This window comes from Lepisosteus platostomus, chromosome 1, assembly GCF_059453375.1.
Source record: "Lepisosteus platostomus isolate fLepPlt1 chromosome 1, fLepPlt1.hap1, whole genome shotgun sequence".
Lineage (NCBI taxonomy): Eukaryota > Metazoa > Chordata > Actinopteri > Semionotiformes > Lepisosteidae > Lepisosteus > Lepisosteus platostomus.
Window position 1 is genome coordinate 42,269,838 of NC_142611.1, and position 23,791 is coordinate 42,293,628.

Genomic DNA, 23,791 nt, shown 5'->3' on the forward strand with positions numbered 1-23,791 from the left:
TTGTATTCAGGTGAGGTAAGTGCATTCTGTCTTTTACTCTTATCAAATAATTCAATTCAAATTTTCCCTCACAGAAAACAATTTTCTTATTTTCCCTTTAGTTTTTTTTATTAACTCTTGACCCTCTTGAAATGCGAGTACATGAAGTGAAGTGCTTTTTGGCCTTGGTGGGCGGCGAGTTGCTGATGCATGGAACTCTTTTGTAATAAACTTGAAAGACAGAAAGGTAGTCTTTGTAGTATTAAATGACTCAGGTGTCAGTCTATTATTGCTGTGGAAAGCTTTCATATAAAATGTACTATTGTTAATGCTATTGTCTCTGCTTTGTAATTATCAGATATGTGAAAAGGAATTGTGACAATATATCATCTGAAAATAAAAATGCGCTGATTGTTAGACAGCACTATTTCCTTCTTGTTTCTAACTGTATGCAGTGCTGTAATTTAAATCAGTGCTCAAGGGATATCGCTTCTGAAGATTTGTCCTGTACCTCTAAAATGCTAATCATCCTTTTTCTGACCAAAGAAGAAGATTTGTGCACAAATGCAGTGTGGAAATTCCAAACCCAGACACATAACAAAAGTTGTTTTGGCTTTTTTTAACTTATCCAGTTGCTCAGTCTTACTTTTTACCATATTTTCGAGCCTTTAGGGTTTTTAAGTCTTTAACATTCAAATAACATTCCATGTACATATGACACTGCATCAGGAACAGCAAATCTTTGAGTGTGAAAATCTATCGAACTTAATTTCTATATAGACTTAAGGATTCTTTTCAGCTGTGTTGGGTTAATCAATATTAATTAAACTACAGTGTAATTTTGCACTGAGTGGGTGCTGGCACTGTAGCCTCAGAGCTCTTAGGTCCTAAATTGCAGAGGCTTCTGGGAGAACTTTGTCTGTATTCCCTGTAACTGTGTGCACCTTTGCTGGCCATGTTAATTGGTGTCTCTGTATTGTCTATATTGAGTGTGTGATTGTGTGTGAGTGTGTGCAAATGTGTGTATGTGCCTTATGATGGACTGGCATACCATCTCAGATTCAGTATTGCCTTAGGGTACCATAATCTTTACCAGGAATATGAACTTTTTACCGAAAGGTTACCAATCTTTACCAATAAATATAATTTACAGGAATTTAGATGGATAATTGTGTCGTAGCAGATAATTATATTGAATAATTAGAAAAATAATAAATGGCAATAAACTTGCGGGGATGCCTCATACTGAGGAATGCCAATGAGGGGTAGCCCCTTGTCTTTGAGATACCCTTCTGCCTCAAAACTGTTTTTAATGCCCTTTAATTCATATCCCCTTTTAATTACATGGTATATTCTGAGCGTAATTGTTTATAAATAATTGATGTAAAGTGCCTCAGAAATGCTCTGAAAGTCGCTATATAAGCCTATAATCGATTGTTTGAATGAGAGAAACATGAAAGATGTGAATACTTCATCTTTGACTACTTGGCTGGGGAGTTTATTCCAAACTCCCACAATCTACTATGTACAAGACTGCCTCCTCTTCTGTTTTTAAATACATTGCCTAGTAGTTTCCACTTGTACCCTCTGGTTTGTGTTTTATTGTTTAGTTCTTTTTGACTGTCAGCTGATCATACTTTTCTGAATAGAGCAGTGATACCTTTTTTGTCACATGGTGTCTAAAATTGCACACAATATTCTAAATCTAGTCTTGCTAGGGCTTGTAAATTTCAAAATAACATCCTTTAACTTGTCGTACAATTTTAACTTTACATTCTAACTTTCTGATTGACTTCTTTTCTTGCTTTCCTATACTGCCTAAAGGGAAAATGGTCACATATAATGTAATACATGTCATAATGTCAACATAAGTACTTACAGTTTTCATGTGTAGCTTTGAGAACAGAATTTTGCACTATTTGAAAGAGAACACAGACAAATGCATCTCTTTCTTGGGGAACATGGAATTATTGTTTACCGACGGCTAGTGTTACATAAACTTACATTAAAAATATCCATTTACAATACAATATACAATTGTACAATATACAAATATATTGTATGTCCTCCCTGTGTTAGCATGTGTTCTCTCCAGGTCTTCCGGTTTACTCCCACTGTCCACTTAATGGTAGGTTAACTGATTGCTTGGAAAACTGGCCCAGCCGTTAGTGTGTCTGTATTTCTGTGACTTGCGATAGACTGGAGTCCCATTCAGGGCGTATCCTATCTTTCGCCTGCTGCTTGCCAAGTTAGCCTCCATCTCCCCTGCAACCCTGTATTGGATTAACAGTTCGGAAATGGATGGATATGTTTTAATAATAAATGATGCAGATGTTCGTCTGCAATTATTGTGCATTTACTATAAACAAAGTAAAAAAAGACCCATCAATGATTTGGGTAGGGCTTCAAAAGATTTTGTGCCTCTAATGCTTTGTCTCTGCCTTGTAAAGTGTGGGAAAAAGATCTGCGACAAATGAGAATTTTAAAATAACACAACATTAATCCTTTAGACAGTTGCATTTTCCTTCAGCACCTGCAAGATCCCTTTGACTCACAATCCCCTAACATAGCTGAAGGATTTTGTTTTATTCTGTGTGCTCTACAACGCACTGGCATCACATTCACTACAGCCCCACCTTGTGTCTTGTGTCTGCTGGACTAGGCTCTAGTTCACTGTGGACCTTCCTAAGGATGAAGTGGTTATAAACAATGGATGGATGAATCTTCATTCTGTGTTGATCAAGCTGGATGGAATCTATTGTGAGAAAAATGCAATGCTTTATGTTTACCGTTGTTCCGTGGTTGCCTATTTTGCCAGGCAATAGGGAAACAATTAAGTCTCATTTTTGAGTGTTACTGCTGCTTTAAAATTTTGACATACAGTAAATGACTTAGATATTACCTTTAAAGATAATAATCACATTATTTTGTACATGCATAAATGTTGATGAGATTAGTTGAAAAATGTTTCACATTTTTAAACACGTTTACAGCATTGTTATGACAACCTTATATTTTGAATGTAAGTCTACTTTTGTTTCTCATGCTATACCAAAAATACTATCTTTGCAGAGTGCAGAAAGAACACTTAATACAGCTGTTTGCTCACTAGGGTACCTATTTGAAAATAAACTGCTGACTGAGAAGTTTGACTTTTTTCTTCCAGCTCCTCTATAATGTTTCTCCTTTGTAGCCCATATCACTGGTGTTGGCCTCGATCCCCTGGGGAAAGGCGCAGCCTTTTCTCCTTTGGCTTGCTTAGCACTAAAGGTAAAATCCCCTGTGACTTAGTGAGATGATTAAATCAAACTAGGACCAGCAGTGAGTGTGTTGCTGCAGTCAACTACAGATGAGTCTAGCAACCAAGCCCTATGCCAGAACTTATCCACATAATGTAGTGTATTTAAAGGACTAGTCTTTATCACCTTGATTTTCTGTTTCATTTGATTTGACTTTCCTGCTATGTGGTTTGTAGAATTCATTGGTATTATTTCAGTTTAGAATTTGATTTATTTACTGATCTAAAAAGAAAACTTTTTCACACGAGAATTCTCTGAAAAGACTTCTGAAAACTAGTTGCCAGAAAGTGTAAAGAAAAGAGTGAAAAGGGGGGTAATTATGAAAATCCCATGAGCAAAAACTGCATATTCCCAATTGTACTTTTTATTTCAGGTCTGTCAGGTTCTTATTGTTTTTCAATCATATTTACAATAGTTAGATATAATTGCAAAGAACATGAGGATGAAGTATTAAACAAAATCACACAAAACTTACAAAAGGGAATGCAATACAAAAAGCTGAAACAATAGAGTTAGATAAATGGTAGAAACTACTCCTTTTACATTCTGTTTTATGTTATTGTCTTTCTTTGCCTTGATAGGTAGATTTGAAAGAAAATTATAATGTAAGTGCTCTGTTACCCTTTATTAATAATTTCCCTTTAATGCTTGTTCAAAAAATAAAGCATTTTACCACTAACAAGTCAGAATCAACACTTATTCTGTTAGAAAAAGCTGAACAAGATTCCATAAAAAAATAACGTATAGAAATGGCAGACAGTTTGATTATAAGAATAGTTTCCTAGATCCTAAAAAGCAATAGAACAGTAGGAGGATTTGAATGAAGAAACACAAACACACAGGACACTTAAGGTCAGCAAAAAGATTCAAGTTAACATAAATCAAATAGTGCTTCCAATGGAATGAGATTAAATACAGGAAAGGAAAAGTTGCAGTAAGGTCAAAATACTCTATACTGAAATATGCACATCCTGAGAATGACATTATTTTTACGGTGTCCACCCCAATGGACAAGGAGACGTCATGCTCCTGTATGCTGAATAATAATATGTCACCCATAAAGTTATTTTCAATTAAAAACAACTGTATCGTTGCTCAAATTAGATTAATTTACAAGAGCCATTGCATTATTTGGCCAATTGAACTGTGTCCCCACATCTAAGAAATGATTTAATGAGATACAACAAACAATTGCACTTTGGAAGTGGAGGACAGGAGCTGGATACCCCAGGCCAATGATTTTTAAAATTCCACTCAACCCAAAGCATGAGATAATACAGTGGAAGAGAGCTGGATAAAATATTTAGTCAATAAGACTTTTAGATGATTGCCATTTAAGCAATAGGTTGACAACTGATTATACACAATATGAATCTACACACAAGTGACCCGGACAACAATAAATATAAAATGAATATGAGTAAAATGTATCTAAAAATATTTGAGGTTCACCCTGAAATAATTTAATTTAAAAAGAGTTCTGCTTCATCTCAACTGTGTTTATCTCAACTGGAAGGCAATCTGTTCACAGTTTGTATGATAGTAATTTATATAAATCATCAATTTCATTTTTTCATGATGAGGAGACTAATGTGAATGTCAGGTACACAACTACTAAACTGTAGATTTGACTTTAAATACAAATACATTGTAATAATAGAGAAATCATATCTCCCTTTCATACATAAATAGCCAACTATATAAGAAATATCTGAAAATACCAGCTGACACCATTTATTTTAGTTATTTTTTGGGTTGATTTATTTTATGTTATTGACCATGAAAGGAAATGGGTCCAGAGTCTTGTTATTTTTGGCATCTGCTGCTTTTCATTGGCGTGAAAGCTTAGCTTGCTCTAGTTTTCTCTTAAGTCCTACACATCTCAGTGTCAGCTCAGCATGCCGGCGCCTCAGCATCTCAAGCCTCTGACTCAGAGCTTCGGAGGCATCTACCTTTTCTTCAAAGTCCCGGAGCAAGGTCTCATTTCCCAGAAGGCCACACTTCTGCCGGAGCTTCAGGTTGTCCGTGCGGAGAGCATCACGTGCCTGTTTGGTCTTGGTGAGGATGTCCCTCTTCCGAGCAACCAGGGCTTCCACCTCTGTAAGTTGAGCCTTCTTTGCCTGGTTCTCCACCTGGACAAACTGCAGTTTCTCCTTGACGTGGGTGAGGACCTGGACTGTGCTGGTAATCTTCTTCCGGAGTTTCAGGAGCTCCTCGTTGCGCTCCTCAATCTTCTCGTTGTACGTCTGGTTCTCAATCTTCAACTGCTCAAAGTCGATGAGGTGCAGCCCTTCAGCCAGCTCCTCCTTAGCCTTCAGCATAGCCTCAAATTTCCTGACCTTATTCTTCAGCTTGATGTTCTCTAGCCTCACTTGGACCAGCTCGTTCTCTTTCCGCTGCTCATTGGCCTGGATCTGCTCCACTTGTGCGACAGCGGCTTGCTTTCCTAGGCGCCGGCTCATGGCTGACACTGCCACCTCCTTCTTGAAGCCCATGAAGACCTTCCACTCACTGTCCACCTGGCTCACTTTTTCCTGGGACTGGGCTCTCAGCTCCTTGATCTGCTGCTGGTAGCTCTCTGAGTCCCGCCTGTGCTGCCATTTCAGGTCCTCCATTGTAGACATGTACTTGAGGTAGCGCTGCTCCTGATCTGAGACTGGCTTCTCTTTCTCATGACGGATTTCCTCCCCTGTCTTCCTGCGGAAGTACTCCACTAACTTGTTCTGTAGCTGACCGCTCTGCTGGATAATATTCGCCTTTTCCTTCTTAAGTTCTTTGTACCTTTCCATGTATTCTTCATAGTTTATGCTTAGGGCTTCTTCCTCCTCTTCCTCCTCCTCCTCTTCTTCTGTTGGGCTTGTCTCTCTTTCTGGCGCCTCCAGCTCCAGCTCTAGGGGAGCATTTTCCTGCTGGGCCACTGGGCTGCCCTCTCGAGACAGCAGCTCTCCTATGATCTGCTGCCCTTCTTCCTCCTCTTGCTCTGCTAAAACTTCACTAGAAGGCACAACTTGCTTTTCCTCCTCTTTTACAGGTGTTGGTGCATCTTCACCAGCACTATCTCCTTTTAACTCTTCTAAGGTTTCAGCTTCAGCGTCGGCAGGTCCTCCTGGAGACTCACCTGAAACCTCATCTGCTGGCCCCTGTCTGGTGTCGGGAAGGTCACTGTTAACTTCAGGCAACTCTTCCTTTTGTTCCGTCCCAGCCTCGGTACCATCATTTTCAGCTAGCATTTCAGCAGTGCAGTCATTGTTATTTCCAGCTTTATCAGATTCTCTCTCGAATGTCTCTTCTTGCTTTTCGGTTTGGGACAAACCGTTAGTGTTCTCCGCTTCAGGAAGGTACTCTGTCGTTTCCTCAACAGTTTCGAGTTTGGGGGGCTGTGACGCCTCCATCGCAGTACGAAATAATATAAGAATAATAAGTCACTATTTGTTCCTATCTCGCTGTAAAATAAATGTAAATCTATTGTTAGCTGTAAAGTTAGCTCAAACTAAACACTGGCTCCAAAAAGAAAAAAAAAGAACCCAAAACTGAATCACCTAGAAATTACACCTACTGTACCTTTCCTGTCCAACTTTTTTATAAACCTAATGCGGTGTCTTTCGGTTGCCCCAGAAACGGGGGCGTAACCCAACCAACATGCGCGTGATATTTATATTAATGAGACGCAGGGAGCAGAGCGGTAGCTGCTCAGTGCGCATGCGCCTGCCTTGGAGGCTGTGCAGCTTCAACAACAAGCAGCAGCAGCCTGCAACATGGCCGACCTGGGCAAGAAGTACTGCGTTAATTGTCTAGCAGATGTAACGAACCTGCGGCTTCGTTGCACCGAGTGCCAAGACATCGAACTCTGTCCAGAATGCTTCTCTGCAGGCGCCGAAATAGGCAATCATCGGCGATGGCATGGGTATCAGCAAGTAGACGGGGGACGCTTTACTCTTTGGGGTCCCGAAGCAGAAGGAGGCTGGACCAGCAGGGAAGAGCAGTCGCTACTGGATGCGATCGAGCAATATGGCTTTGGAAACTGGGTAAGTTTTCTTTTATTTTCCCACGGGATGGAGAAGAAGAGAGAGGATTACGTTTTGATGGTGACAGTTGAAATTGCAGTACTCCAGTATTGTTCTGTTTCAGCAAATGTCACGTTTGTGAGTGAGTGAAAAGTTAATTTGAAATCGGTTTCAATCAGGAGGACTGGCCAAACTATAGGTAAGATCAAAAATTACTTTGTCGGTTTTCTGAGAATGTAGAAAACGCGTCAAATTATAGACTTATATAAAATAAAAACCTGTGATTATTAAGAGCGTTTAAACATTTTAGGATTTTGAACGCTTTGAGTGGAAAAAACTATCGCCTCGCAAATACGTGAGATTTTAAATGCTATAGTAAAAATGACTGTGTAAAGTGTGTGTTTTGCACCATCAAGAAAGTAAAAAAAAAAACATAATTCTTCCCGTACTACACTTTACAATATTAAGAGTTTTTCTTAGAATATCCATAAACAGGCACCTGCGTGCTTGTGCGATTTAGCAATTTGTGTGCTGCCATATATATATATGCAATTAGATATGACCACAGGCAATTATTCCAGTTTACAGAAACGACGTATTTTTGCCTACAGAAAGCTTGTGAATAGATTTTCTCCATGGATGTCTAGGACTTTGTTGTGAACATTGCCCTAGTCCAGTGAACATTGTTCACTGCTGATAGAGAGTGAGTTTTCAGTGCTGGTGGTATCCACAATGTTTGTATATCATTTTAAACCTTACTGTTCTATTTTGCATAAGACAGCATGTTCTGTAATTTATCTGCATGATTGTTACTTACTGAGGGAAAGTTTTTGTATGTTTTGAGTTGTGCCAGATAAGGCCATTGGCTAAGCAAATACTAAGACGTGTGTAGTTTCTCTGTAACAATGGCTGCCTGTGTAAAGATTTGTATCATTGCCCCACTAACGCAATTGTATTGTTCCAGGAGGACATGGCAGCCCATGTTGGAGCTTCAAGGACGCCACAGGAAGTCATGGAGCACTACGTGACCATGTACATCCACGGTAACCTTGGCAAGGCCTGTATCCCGGACAGCATCCCAAACCGAGTGACGGACCACACCTGTCCGAGCGGGGGGCCGCTGTCTCCCAGCCTCACCACCCCACTGCCGCCCCTTGACATCACCGTCGCCGAGCAGCAGCAGCTGGGCTACATGCCCCTGCGCGACGACTACGAGATCGAGTACGACCAGGACGCCGAGACGCTGATCAGCGGGCTGTCGGTCAACTACGATGACGACGACGTGGAGATCGAGATGAAGCGGGCCCACGTGGACATGTACGTGCGCAAGCTGAGGGAGCGGCAGCGGCGCAAGACCATCGCCCGCGACTACAACCTGGTGCCGGCCTTCCTGGGCAAGGACAAGAAGGAGAAGGACAAGGAGAAGCCGGCTGCCGGGGGGGTGGCGGCGGCGGCGGTGGTGGCAGCGGTGGCTCCGCCGGCGGCGGCCGGCTCCTCGGCTGCGACACCGACCCCCAAGCGCAAGATCACCAAGGAGGAGAAGGAGCAGCGGCTCAAGCTGAGGCCCCTCTGCCAGTTCATGGCCTGCCGGGAGTTTGAGGAGTTCTTTGAGAATATGCACAAGGAGCGGGTCCTGAGGGCCAAGGTACGGGAGCTGCAGCGCTACCGGCGCAACGGCATCACCAGGCTGGACGAGTCGGTGGAGTACGAGGCGGCGCGGCACAAGCGGGAGAAGCGCAAGGAGAACAAGAACGTGGCCCAGTCCAAACGGGGGGGGGGCGGAGGAGGTGGGAGCGGGGGCGGCGGCGGCGGCGGTGGTGGTGGCGGGGGCAAAGAGGAGGGCAAGGACAGCGAGTTTGCCGCGATCGAGAACTTGTCCGGCTTCGAGCTGCTCTCCGACCGGGAGAAGGTCCTCTGCAACTCTCTGAACCTCAGCCCCACGCGCTACCTGACGGCCAAGACCATCATAATCAAGGACCACCTACAGAAGCGCCAGGGGATCCCCTCCAAGAGCCGTCTCCCTAGCTACCTGGACAAAGTCCTCAAAAAGAGGATTCTGAACTTCCTCACCGAGAGTGGATGGATATCGCGGGACGCCTCTTAGTCTGTCTTACTTCGTTGCGCGTTTCACTTCATTGCCAATTTGTGTGTGGTTTACTTTTCACAAGGTGTTCTGTGTGCCGTGTCTGACCTCTGTAAGTTCCGAATGGGCCAAACTACTGGACGTTATTTTTTGTTTCTTTCTACGGGAGCGTGATAATGCTGGGACTGGGGAAAGAAAGAAGTCAAAAGCTGTTTGCGGTTTATTTAAGCCTTTTTAAAGCTGAGCATGCGAGAAAACAAAATGGCAATAACAGAGTAACTGAAGAACAACGTTTGCTTCTCTCCTGTGATCTTTGCCCCAGGGCTCAACTACAATCCCTGAACTTACCAATGTGGGTGCTGTTTTACGGCAGCTCTTCGTCACTCGTGTATGGAAAAGATCTCCGTAATAACTTTGAAGTCACAACGAGGCACCGCCTTTTGTGTAAGGGAGGGAGACCCATGCCATTGTTAACATTTATCTCCTACAATCCAAAAGTCATGCTGGATTCGTTTGGCTTTGTCTTGAGAGATAAATGCATGGAGAGAAAAAGTGTCATTTCTGTTTTAGGAAAGAAACTGCTATGTACAGTTTCAGGCAGCTGGGATATTCATTTGGCCTGTTGAGTCCTTTGGGGGGGGGGAGTTATTTGGTAATACTGTATATGCATCTCCCTTTTCTATTCTCGTTCTCTGAGTTTGTTCGTTTTTGTTTTAGTTGCCAAAATGTTTGTAAGAGTGAAGTGGCCCGAGCGGGCTTTGTCAAGGAAGAAAGAGCCAAGTGTATCGTTGTTAGGGTCTGGTACAAGAAGGTCTTTTAGAAAAAGGACAGAAAATGCTCCAAAGGGCACTCGTATATATGTTTTTTAATTTAGAAATTACTAAAGATTTTAAAAGCACAACAAATACTCTCTGCTTGTCAAACAAGCACAGACATTTGGATTCTGCCATTTTATTTGAAGCCGGGTGCCCCATTCTCTCAAAAAGTCAACCCTATCTGATCTGAGATATTTCAGAATTATGGTATTTTTTTCCTTTGTGAATATATATTTATAGTATGCTTATGTGAAACTTATTTTTTCTTGGGAGCTGGTGGTTTGTATAGGCCTACTGTGGGGGGAAAACGGAGGACATAAATGTGGTTATACATGTGAATCATTTCAATCTCTTGTACTGTAGCAGGTTCATGTATTTGGCCGGTGGTTTGCATGTGATACTCTGGACATTGTGTTATAATTTATTGGTTCACTCTAATTCTTGCCAAGAATGTTGTTTTTCTTTCAAATACAGGACATGCAAGATTTAATTAACTGGCAGATAATGCATTGTTTAAATTGTGTGCAGCATCAAGCCATGCAGGGTCTGAAGCATGTTGCAAGTATCTTTAAAGCATTAAGTCAAAAGATACTGCTACAAGAACAGGGTCTACAGTTCTTTGTTCTTGTACTGTAGGAGCAGCTGATATACAGTAAGAACTAAAATGCAGTTTTTAGATATATAGTGTAGTTGTGAAGGAGAAGTTTGGGTTTTTATTTTGTGCAATAACTTAAATTTAGTTTTATTTCTAAACCTTTATGAGTCTCATATCGCAGTATAGATTACCGTTATTAAATGAAAATCCCGTCTAGATTTTTTCACAACACTTTTTGCCCACCTGAAATAAAATCCAAGGGTTAGTATATTTATATTACCTTAGCATGTTGTTTGTAAAACCTCAAAAGACTGCAGCAGCCACAACTGAGAGACATTGGCAGTTACATTTTGCTTTCGCAGAAAGTAACAACTATCTTGGCATAGAGATAACTATCTTGGCAAGTTATAACATATGTTACGCCTCCGTTTGACGATTGAAAAACCATTTTGTCAATATCTGTACAGAGCTTAAAACTGTCGCATGTTGCTGACATTTAACCAGTACGAAGTAAGATTGAATTTGCCGATAACAAAGAAATGGGTTTTGCTCTGTGAATAAACATAAAGCAGAGGTCAGTTTTTTGCCGAAAAGTAAAAAGGAAAGAAAAATATCAGTAGCCGAAAAGGAATTCACTTTCTACGTGTTTCTTTGCAGCTTGTACAAAGACAGCCCTCCTTACTCTGTAAATACCATGATAAACCCTTACAGTTGTGACTAGTAATAGGGAATGCTTCAGCATTTTGCATCGAGTGAGATGGTTTCACTGTTAAAATGCTGATAGTGAGAAAAATACGGAAACAAAGTTTCCAGCTCATACACTGAAGTATTTAACTCCTGCCACAGCCTTCATAAAATGTGTAGTCTCCCTCAATAGGTTCTAAGTGTTGAATCAGCCTTTCCATTTCGTCTATTGTATCGTGGGTTTTTACCCATTCAGAAATTTAGTAAGAAAATGCTGACGCAGGTTTTATCAAAGGTTGGAATGTTATGTGAAAAATGTCACTTGAGTCTGTTCTGTGTAAATTCAGACATTCGCCGGGAATTTGTGGTATTCTGGTGTGAGCCAGCTTTCTGTGAAAATTCTGAATTTATGCCTAGAAACAAACAGTGGGAATGTTGGACAAATTAGCAAATCAGGGTTAAAGCTGTAAAACATGCACAACTGTAAGTGGATTCCATGGAAATTGAGTACTTAAACATCTCATTGCATGAAACATCATTAAAAAAGCAGTTTTAAGTGCTGTTTTTCTTTTTTACTGTTTCCTGATTTTGGAATTGGGTTAGTGAAACAAACTGGAAGGGGGTGTCTGTGAGTGCATCATTTTGTTGAACTTTTAGTGTTTACTGGGTGGGGAAAGAACCTGGATTTGTCTTGAGAAGATGCGAGTGAAAACTCTAAACGTTTGAACACTGAGGTATGGCACTGAAACCTGTGATTCAGGCTATACTGTTTAGGATGAGCAAATTACTCTTACATTTTAGGACAGATTTTGTTTTCTCTTTTTAACCGTTAGCCTTTTTTTTGTGAGTTTACAGTGGGTGGTAATGTGATAGAAGTGTTAAATGTCATTACTTACTGTTTGAGTGTAGCTTAAGCAATCACATTGGGGTTGTGTTTTTGTCTTATCTCAATGTAAGTGAGCCGGCTCTGTCCACTTGGTGAAACATACAGTAGTCTTGTATTTTGCAGCCCCCTGGCCTGTGTTTTAGCTATATTTGTGAAGAGCATGCTTGCAAACCAGAAGAATCACAACTTGCATGTTTTTTCATTTGTTTTGATCAATGCCGTTGTCAGCCAGTGACTAAATCCTGTGTTAGATTTTCATTATTCTCTTTTTGTCTACTTTTGTGCTCTACCTTTATTAAGGTGGACACACATGTGGAGGTTTGTGTTCCTAAGCTTGATTTACTGTTCGGAAATGCCAAGTAAACAAGGAGGGGAAGTTAAATTTGCCCCAGAAGGATGCTCATATTACTTTCTTAACAAATGGTGTGTTGCTTTGTTGACTCAGCATGTTAAACTTTCTAACATCCGACTAGTTTTCTCCGACATGTAAAAATATTAAGCTAAGTGTTGCAGTTGTTATAAAAATATTTCATTCAAAAGTAATTTCATGTCAGTAGAGGAGCCATTTAATATCTGTTTTGGTAATCTGAGATACGAAATGATCATTCAAGTTATTAAACCCATTCAAAGTTTCAGTTAAATGTTAACGTTTTGTCTTTTGTATTTCATGGGAGTTTGTTAAATATTTTAGCAATTGTAAATATTTTTTGTAAAATAAGAAAAAAAATTATAAAGATTGACCTGTGAAATGTAAAGTATTTTATTTCAGGAATATTTTATAACTTTTGTACAAAAAAACAACAAACTTGTCAAAGCCTTCCTCATACTGTCTGAGCATGCTGTGAAACTTGTGTTTAGGTAGAGTAGACATTTTGATGTTAGGATAATACTTGTTAAATTTGAGGGGGGCTTTATTCTGTTCTACTCTTTGTGATTGCACATCAAATTGTGTGTCATTACATGTTTTGTATTAAAGTGCACATACTTTGTTTCCTGCTTCATTCTTTATTTAAAATACATTTTTACCAACAGTAGCACTATGGAGTTAACTTTGCTGCCTCACAGTGCTGGGGTCCTGGGCTCAGTTCTGGTTTTGCTTGCTGTCTGTGTGGAGTTTGTATGTTCTCCACAGGTTCACATGGATTTCCTCCCACAGTGGTTGGTTAATTGGCTTCTGGGAAAATTGTGTGTGGCTGTGTACATGACTGTTTTGTATCTGTCTGCCCTGTGATGTACCTGTTGCTTGGTGGGATAGACTCCACGACCCCACGACCCCGAATTGGAAGGAGAGGTTAAAAAATGGATCAGTAGATGTTTTAACAATATTCTGCCTGGAAAACTCTGCCATCAGACACAGTGAAGTCTTAAGAGAGACTTTCTGTTTTTTTCATTATTTCTGATTGTGGAAAACCCACTTAGATTCTTAATATGGATTTTTAAACGTAGATGAAAGGTGAAGGCTTTTAATCGATCTTTTCCTCGGGAGACTTTGTATTTACAGAGGTCTGATTAGGATCCTTGTTCCTCTCTAAGGTGTATATTGTTTCGAAACTTTCATGCTGGTGGGAATTGAGCTGGCAAATTGTTTGCAGTTTAGGGATGCAGCTTCACACATTGTATGGAAATAATCTTAAGTATAAATTTAAAATGGTCAAGTGAACATTATTCAATAACTAAATATTGCTGCTTGTTTGAAGGATATTGCTGCCTTCTTCACTGACTTCAGAAAGTAGTTTCCCAAAAGATTATTCTAGAGAAGTAACATGCTACGGTTCTATACAATAGTGACATGTTTAAAGGTAACCATTTGGGATACCATCTAATTTGGTTTACATGTATCTTAAGGTCTTAAAAAGACCTTAATTTTCAAATTGCATCCCTTAGTCCTGGTTTATAGTTTGCATTTGTTAATTTAAACTTAACATATCGGTGCAATTTATGTATCAAGAAACAGATTATGACTCTCTTCCCAAAATGCCTGCTTTTATTGAAAATATTAGTAATATATTGAAGAAGTTTACAGATATCCAGATATTTCTTGAAATAAGTCAGGCTTTCAGCTTAATCAACATTACTAATTCTTTCAGCTGACACTTTTATTCAAAGCAACATATGTTTTCAGCAGCCGGATCTTTTGCTGGAACATTTTTTGTGCTTAAATCCTTTGGCTAAGAGTACAACTGTGTGTCAGCTGAGATTTGTACTCAACACCTACTTGTTCAAACTGTAGCTATGATTTGGTATCTTGTTCTATACTCGTACAATCCTCTATAAAACTCTGGGATATGTAAATCCTCTATAGACGTGCTGCGGGTTTTTGGTCTTTAAGTGCCCATCCATGTAGTTCCACCCGTGTCCTCTGGATTGTGTTTCATTGTTCATACTGAAGTTGTCCACTGGGATGACTCTGTCAACACCTTTGAACATTGTTTGAATACTTGAATCAGGCCCATTGAAGTCTGTGCTCAAAACCAAAATCATTCAGTTCTCAGTTCTTTTATCAGTGTAGATGAACATTCCTTTAAGCATTAAAATATGTCTGGTTACTCCTCTCTGGAATGAACCCAAAGAAACACATGGTGTCCAAAATTAAACACAATATTCAAAGTAATGGTACATAACCTCCCTTGATTTAAATTCTATACATTCAACACATTTGTTTTATTTCTTCCCCAGATTATTGAAATTACAAGCCGATATACTCAAGTACTCTTTTTCACAAGTAACATCTTCAAGCTCACTTCTTCCATGGTTTTACCATTCTTGAATTTTATCTAGATCTTTTTGAATTTCATTTGTTGCTTCTACAGGGTTCATTAATCTTACATATTTGCATCACTTGCAAATCTAACTATACCACAATCTACATAATTGATATAAATTTGCGAGAGCATTTGTCCTAGCACGGATTTTTGTAGTTCTCCACTCATTCCACTAATCTATTATCTGTACTTTGTTTCGTATTTATTCACCAATCTCAATTCAAACAAACATTTCCTTACCTGTAGTTTGAGAATCAATCTTTTATGATCCTTTGTCCATCTTTTATAACTTGTCCATTGAACAAATTACTATTAACTCTAAACTAATAGTTTAGAGTAGATAATAGTAAATGCAGATTTAGGACCTGCATTCACTAAATCCATGCCTGTAATATCTCTATGCCTCTTATATTTTAAAAAAAGTTTTTAAAATTGAGAAAAAGTTCAGATTTAATGGTTATTTGATTAAGGATTGAATTAAGGGTTTCAGTTTAGTGTCAACTGTGTATTTCCTGAAAATTAATTCTTTGCAAACAAAGCAAACAATAAGAAATATTTTAGTGGGTTTTTAATTTATGTTGGGAATTGTTGCTGAAAATTAGACTATACAGTACAGAACAGAATTTGAATGGGAACATTGTACACAGATTACCTTCAAATGCATGATAAGAGTAAAACTAAATATTGTACAAATATTTATAGAACTAAACATTTATGTTCCAGTAGCATAAAACTCAAATTACCATGAATTTATAACTGAATAAAAAACATAAAACATTGACAGGAAACAAAAACACAGCAGCTCTTTTCCCTAGATTATTCTGTAATATTATTAGTATGGTTAAAGAATTTACAAATACTGTATAGTGAAAAGATTCACAGACATGTACAATGGCATCCAGCTACACTCGTCACAGGAAAGAGTGCAAGAATAATTTCAAAATTTCAAAGATCCTATTGGAACCATTCAGGTGCAGAACCCTACCAAGATATGGAATGAAATAATACATTGGAATGTTTGCAACAAGACTAGTGTTTGCTTTTAATAAGATGTAATTTATCTTCCAATCACTAAGGTTCCTGTCCAGCGAAATCCTAATTGGTAGACGGAAATTCAAGGTTTCATGAAATATGTAACGTGCCAGTGGGCAGTGTTGTAGAAAATACAAATATGAATATTAAAATATTTATATTTGAAAATGGTATTGTATGTATTATCATCATATAATCTCACTAGAGAGAACATTACTAGGTAAGTACATGGTGTGTACTGTCAACATGTTTTCTCATATGAAGTTCTGATTACCTAGTTTTTTTCAGTAATGAGGCCCAAAAGACAAAGGAGGTGTTAAAAGAGTTAACTTAGCAATATTATATGCACCTAAGTATAGTTGCTATACCCTGTGGTGTTACAATTAACTTCAAACACATTAACAGGTGAAAACAATGGATAAGAGTTAGCACTGGAGATGAATGCATGAGGAAGTGTGCAGAACAAAAAGGCTTCAACAACCTGAGGAAACGGAATGGAAACACCCTTCCAAAGGTAATAGACAGCTCCTGAAATACATATCTCTGTGCCTGAACTAAGTGTTTTTTAATTCATACTGAGGCAGTTTTCTTCATCATCATGCTATTTTTTTTTGCATCTAGCAGGCTGGGACATCATTTCAGAAATCTCCCATTTCCCTGGTCTTCTGTGACACCTTTAGTTCCCCCCGAAAGTATGTTGGTTCAAAGGCACACATCTGCAGCTGTGGCCTTTACAAATGCTAATGCAATTTTGCATCTCTCTTCATAACACTGTCTGATGAAGTTCAATGGACATTTTACCGCGGACACCTACAACCCTTAAGGTTGCCATTCCTAATGTTTCCCTCCCTCCCTCTGCTTTTGTTTACCCTCTATCCTCACTTCTCTGCTTAGCTTTCTCTTCTTCCTAACACAAACTCCTTTGTTTAAAAAAAACTAAAACACTTCAACCTTTAACTCCCTCAGTTTCTTCTCAAAGCCAAGGTTTTGTAAGTTTTTTTTATTAAGAAAGTGTTATAACATATGGAATAAACCTGAAAATGCTGCAAAGAGCGCTTAAATACATGGTACATGTTTACAAAAGAAATTCAAACTATGAGACATAAACCTGATTTCTTGTAGTTTTTTTGTGGTTAACGGGTTTAGCTTCCTTTGGGCTGCTAAAACGCGAGGAGACAATTATGATAGGCTATTCAAAATATGAAAACAAGGTTCATCTGCATTTAGAAAAATATATTGTCGAGCAGAAATGCATAACTTGTAACACAGTTGGGGGAATCAAACAGATTAAGAGCTTCATTTTAGGTTACAAGTTTTCTTTCAATTACATGCTGTTCAAAAATCAAGTCCAAAGATTCTTTGAATTTGAACAAAAACCCCAATCCGTTACCCACCGAATACATTCTTTTTACAAATTCTGTTATGGTGCTTTTGCAACACCCACCAACGCAGGCCTCAGAGTGCGCCCATGCAGCTTGTATCCCACTTTCGTAACCATGGTTACTGTGCCCGGTTCCTTCCCCTCCACAAAGGCATGGAAGAGAGCTTCATGTTCATAGGGGTCAAACTTCTGCCCCGCAGGGTTAAGCTTGACCAAACCATGCTTGGCAAACACTTTCTGAATCTGGACCTCTGTCATGACCAGCCCTTCATACAGACTCTTCAGGTGAGGATTCTCTGGAGTCACCTCCTCTTTGGGGACACTCACTGTCGCCTTTTCCAGAATGTCAGCAACTTCTAGTAGGTCTTTGCAGAATCCTTGAATACCTAGTGATTCATATTAATAATGGCAAACAAAACAATTAAAATGTGATATTTCCCAAAGAGTTTGGTTATTAAAATGTGATATATCCCAAACCTATTGTTCAACATTTAGGGAAATAATTCCTTTCAACAGGAAATGTATATAACATACACCTTATATATACAGTGCCTTGCGAAAGTATTCGGCCCCCTTGAACTTTTCAACCTTTTGCCACATTTCAGGCTTCAAACATAAAGATATAAATTTTTTTATTTTATGTGAAGAATCACCAACAAGTGGGACACAATTGTGAAGTGGAACGAAATCTATTGGATTTTTGAAACTTTTTTAACTAATAAAAAAATGAAAAGTGGGGCGTGCAAAATTATTCGGCCCCTTTACTTTCAGTGCAGCAAACTCACTCCAGAAGTTCAGTGAGGATCTCTGAATGATCCAATGTTGTCCTAAATGACTGATGGTGATAAATAGAATCCACCTGTGTGTAATCAAGTCTCTGTATAAATGCACCTGCTCTGTGATAGTCTCAAGGTTCTGTTGAAAGCGCAGAGAGCATCATGAAGACCAAGGAACACACCAGGCAGGTCCGTAATACTGTTGTGGAGAAGTTTAAAGCCGGATTTGGATACAAAAAGATTTCCCAAGCTTCAAACATCCCAAGGAGCACTGTGCAAGCGATCATCTTGAAATGGAAGGAGTATCAGACCACTGCAAATCTACCAAGACCTGGCCGTCCCTCTAAACTTTCAGCTCAGACAAGGAGAAGACTGATCAGAGATGCAGCCAAGAGGCCCATGATCACTCTGGATGAACTGCAGAGAACTACAGCTGAGGTGGGGAGAGTCTGTCCATAGGACAACAATCAGTCTTACACTGCACAAATCTGGCCTTTATGGAAGAGTGGCAAGAAGAAAGCCATTTCTCAAAGATATCCATAAAAAGTCTCGTCTAAAGTTTGCCACAAGCCACCTGGGAGACACCCCAAACATGTGGAAGAAGGTGCTCTGGTCAGATGAAACCAAAATCGAACTTTTTGGCCACAATGCAAAACGATATGTTTGGCGTAAAAGCAACACAGCTCATCACCCTCAACACACCATCCCCACTGTCAAACATGGTGGTGGCAGCATCATGGTTTGGGCCTGCTTTTCTTCAGCAGGGACAGGGAAGATGGTTAAAATTGAGGGGAAGATGGATGCAGCCAAATACAGGACCATTTTGGTTCACAAATAAACGTATCCAGGTGTTTGAATGGCCAAGTCAAAGTCCAGACCTGAATCTGTGGAAAGAGCTGAAAACTGCTGTTCACAAACGCTCTCCATCCAACCTCACTGAGCTCGAGCTGTTTTGCAAGGAAGAATGGGCAAGAATTTCAGTCTCTCGATGTGCAAAACTGATAGAGACATACCCCAAGCGACTTGCAGCTGTAATCGCAGCAAAAGGTGGCTCTACAAAGTATTAACGCAAGGGGGCCGAATAATTTTGCACGCCCCACTTTTCATTTTTTTATTAGTTAAAAAAGTTTCAAAAATCCAATAGATTTCGTTCCACTTCACAATTGTGTCCCACTTGTTGGTGATTCTTCACATAAAATAAAAAAATTTATATCTTTATGTTTGAAGCCTGAAATGTGGCAAAAGGTTGAAAAGTTCAAGGGGGCCGAATACTTTCGCAAGGCACTGTATATACACACACAATACAGTGCTCTTTAAAAGTATTTGAACAATAAAGACAAAATGTGTTTTTGTGAAGCAATTTGTGTGTGTAATCAAGATTTCTACTGTACTTGTAATTCATATTTATACACATTTATTTTCAGGTATTTCCATGTATTAAATCATATTAGACCAAAATATACATTGTCCTTCATATTTTGACAGATGATAAATACCAAGATGAACTCAAAGAGTTTTTGATCAAAGGTTTATAGACAGATGGGACCATAAACACCTTTACCAAAGTGAAGGAGAGGTTAAAGAGCAGAGAAAGGAAGGAACTAGAGATGCTCTGAAGAACACCACGTCATCAAAATCTTTACTGATGCTGTAATTTGTGATGACGGGTGCAGATTGCATTCTGAAGGCTACAGAAACCTTCTACCTGCATATTTAGGAAACGCTTCCATATGTATTGGGCAGCACTACAATGTACAATCTATGCAACCAAGGATTTCACCAGTAGAAAAAAATCTTATTATAACCAAGTCAGTCTCTAGACATAATTCCAAGTGAATATGCATTTTACCACCTGAAAAAGTCATTTGAACACTGATAAGACTGTGTAAAAATGTGAGGTGGCTGCAACAATTTAAAGTGTTTGGTAGCACAATGGGTCACGGATTAGGTTATGTGCTTATTGACTCTAAAATTTACTTAAAATAAATGTGTCTCCATAGAAATCACTAGGCTGAACTTTTTTTTTCCTAATATAATCAATTCAAATGCATACATGGAATTACATGGAATATACTCCTAAATCATCACAGCCTCACGATCACAGAGGCAAATTGCTTGTCTGTTGCGGACTGAATACTTCGTGATTGGGTACTGTCGTCCAGTTAGTTAAAATTCATCCATCTTCTAATCACTTCATCCAATTCAGGGTCATGGTGAAGCCGGAGCCTATCCCAGCAAGCAATGGATGCAAGGTAGGGTACACCCTGAATGGGATGCCCGTCCATCGCAGAGCACACACAGACGTGCACCCACTAAAACCATGGCCAGTTTTCCCCAGAAGCCAATTTACTTCACCAGTACGTCTTTGGACTGTGGGAGGAAAGTGGCACACCCAGTGAAGACCTGGAGAGAATTTACAAGCTCTACACAGAGAGCATCCCAGGTCTGGAATGGAACCCAGGGCTCTAGCACTGTGAGGCAGCAAAGGCTAACCACTGGGCCGCCCAAATAAAAATTTGAGCGGCTCATTTTTAAAAGTAAAGAAGAAAATTTCTTTAGGATTCAAGTCTCGAAGCTGGAGGGCGCAAGGAGGGAAAACATACCCAGGAAGAGATGGCAGTCCTTCCAGGGCACAAAGGGCAACTAAGACACTACCACACTAGCCCGTATTTCAGTGGAAGGCATAAAGTCATGATGGGCATAGACAATTTCCTACAAGCTTACCATATAATTTAGCGTCTTCCACCATTTTCTGGCTCCTCTGCCTTAGGTTTTCGGTGTCTGCAAGGGCCCTCTTGTACTTGTCCTGTTAAGACCATAAGAGAGGTTACAAATGAGAGGAGGGCATTCGGCCCATCAAGCCTGTTTAGTAGTTAAATATCTCATCCGGCTGTTGCTTGAAAGAAACCAGCATATCACAACTATATCCTTTAACAACTGTTAAAGGAATTAAATGAGGAAATCTATGAGGACTGAGCAATAGACGAATAATTTTCTAATATGTGAAACCTCCGTCATTTTCAGCTGTTTGCTCTGAATATGAAAATCCCCATCCCTAAGTGATATAACCACCCACAGGCCTTAGAACTGAGTGCCTGAGTGCACACACATCATTCCGGACAACAAAAATGCAGCATGTGTTTGCTCCTAAAGAACAGGAATGTAATTTAGAAAAATCTTCGAAGTGTTTAATTTCCATTAAGATACTGAAACCCCCCCACCAAAAAAAATATCATTTGACTACTCAAGTGTTATAACATCTTCAGCAACACATCTTCTCAGACAAATACCACACTTGCCTATATCTAGAAAAAAAAAGTACTTTGGCTGAACATCTTTTAAGAATACAACTGAGGCGAGAGTGATAGAACATGAACTCATAGCAGTGAAATGAAGCGAGTTCTACGTGGATCAGGTGTCAGCTCAGAAGAACGCTTACGGTGATCTCTTTCAGCTGCTCTTCAAGCTGACTCTTCTCCTCTGCCAGCACCTTCTCGGCTGGGGTCTGCTGAGCGTGCTGCCCCCCGCCCTGCTCCTCCTCTGTGCTCTGCCCATTGCTCTTCTGCTGGGCAGCAGTGCAAAGCAGTCTTGGGGAAGCCCTGTGGAGGAAAGCACATCTCAAGGCCTGAAACGTGAAACTGACACTTATTTGTACTGTTATGGGCGTTTGCAGTGCATTAACGTTTCCTAAAGTGATGGAAACTTGTTAAACGTAATTAGTACTGCTACGCCTGTGCTCAGCCTGCTCAGCGCATTGTAGATCTGTAGCCTGAGCACAGAATACCACCTGAGGTCTGAGCTTCTCTACTATGACAAAGTAGCTGGGATAGTGCTGGCTCCTTACAATTTAGAGAACTGTATAACGAAACGGACTGCATTACTATAAAACAAGAATCCCAACACATAAGACTAACATGTAAGTAATACAAAGCAAAGAACATGGTGGCTCTGTGGCTAAGGATCTGTGGCTGGAAGGTTGCCGGTTCATATCCCGTAGTCGGCAGAGGAATTCTACTCCGTTGGGCCCCTGAGCAAGGCCCTTAACCCCAACTGCTCCAGGTATAAATGGAGCAGTTATCCAACTGTGCCGTATAAATGGCTGACCCTGCGCTCTGACCCCAAACTTCTCTACCTGTGTATCTCATGGAGCAAAGGTTGGGGTATGCAAAAAGACAAATTCCTAATACAAGCAATTGTAGATGGCCAATAAAGTGATCTGATCTGAATTAACAAGTCACACAAAAACGTCCTCTTAATATTCCGAGATGTCCTGATCTCTAGTGACATCTGCTGTTGACGCAGTTGCAGGAGTTTGTTCTGTTCACTCCGGACAATATCCCCAGTTCAGCACTAGTGTCATGCTGTTACATCACACTTTAAGTAACGAGTCTCCTTTGAAAACATCTCCTGTATTCTGTTGCGATACTTCATTTGGGATCATGCGAAAAATAGGAAAACAAGTTACTACATTGTAACCAAAGGCAAACTGGTCAGGGTTAATTAATACACCATTATCGTGCAAAAACGTACTGAAATGCACTGTGTAACTTCGTATAAAGCGCAACTTGAATCTCCCAGAGTCAAACAAGATTATGAAATCGGTTGCTCTTCTTTATGAAGCAACTTAATGGAAGACTCATATATTTCTCTTGCGTAAAAAGTAAGAACACACCACATGTTGTAGCAATGCACGAAGGCTACGCTTTTCAGATTCCTACGGTATTCAGAAGAGCGAGTTCTACCCAATGGCATAACAACCTTAAACCCTTTTAACCTTGACCGGACTGCTTTAAATAACGAGACTTACCTCTGGCATCCCCAGTGATGTAACTGTTAACCTCCACGTTACATGGCGCACCCGCAAATTCAACAGCGCTAAGGACACCTCGAGCAAGTTAGGGAATGGGAAATAACTACAGACGATCGTTGATCACTTTACTTTCCTCTTACCTTATGAGGCCAGGCGATGCTATCACAGAATAGCACTGTCTTGCTGCTCTTGCACACCAGCTCGCCATTGTCACTTATCTACAGCGCACACGCCGGGGGGACACAATAACCTGCTGCTGAGTACGTCAAGAATTTTGACCAATCAGAAGGAAGAAACAAAAGTTACTCACTAAAGCGACCAATAACAGCACGGTGGAGAAAGAGTAAAGCAGGATCTGGAAAAAGGAGTTTGGTTGTAATTGACTGAAGAGGTCAAAAGCAATTCACGTGACGTATGACGGTTTGACGTTTCAAGGACTACGGTGTTTTAAATAAAATAAAATAAAAATATGCCTGTTTTCGTTGTATATTATTTTTAAAAATTCTGCTTACAGAGTTATAATTTATGCGTTTCGTATTTTTTAGACGTGCAAAAATCCAGTTGATTCCAGAGTTATTCCACCAAAGCAGGTGGCTCATTTCTTCTGCAAAAGGTTCGAGTGTGGGGAAATTGCGCCAGCGTGCGCTGTCTACAAAATAGCAAGGTTAATTCCTTGCTAAAAAAT

General features: G+C 39.9%; 3 protein-coding genes across 3 annotated transcripts; 1 reads left to right on the forward strand and 2 right to left on the reverse strand.

Annotated features, from left to right (window-relative positions):
* Positions 1–5,011: 5,011 nt before the first annotated feature.
* Positions 5,012–6,979, reverse strand: cfap184 (cilia and flagella associated protein 184). The gene has a single exon (XM_088629217.1). The coding sequence runs from the start codon at positions 6,668–6,670 to the stop codon at positions 5,108–5,110; it is 1,563 nt and encodes a 520-aa protein (XP_088485343.1). The 5' UTR covers positions 6,671–6,979; the 3' UTR covers positions 5,012–5,107.
* tada2b (transcriptional adaptor 2B) lies at positions 6,979–13,334 on the forward strand. Its single transcript, XM_088629229.1, has 2 exons — positions 6,979–7,303; positions 8,247–13,334. The coding sequence occupies exons 1-2, from the start codon at positions 7,034–7,036 to the stop codon at positions 9,384–9,386; spliced, it is 1,410 nt and encodes a 469-aa protein (XP_088485355.1). The 5' UTR covers positions 6,979–7,033; the 3' UTR covers positions 9,387–13,334.
* Positions 13,335–15,660: 2,326 nt separating this feature from the next.
* grpel1 (GrpE-like 1, mitochondrial) lies at positions 15,661–23,401 on the reverse strand. Its single transcript, XM_088629239.1, has 4 exons — positions 23,247–23,401; positions 21,736–21,895; positions 21,021–21,102; positions 15,661–17,906 (listed from the first exon to the last, which is right to left on the reverse strand). Exons 1-4 carry the CDS (start codon positions 23,312–23,314, stop codon positions 17,560–17,562), a joined length of 657 nt encoding a protein of 218 aa, XP_088485365.1. The 5' UTR covers positions 23,315–23,401; the 3' UTR covers positions 15,661–17,559.
* Positions 23,402–23,791: the final 390 nt, after the last annotated feature.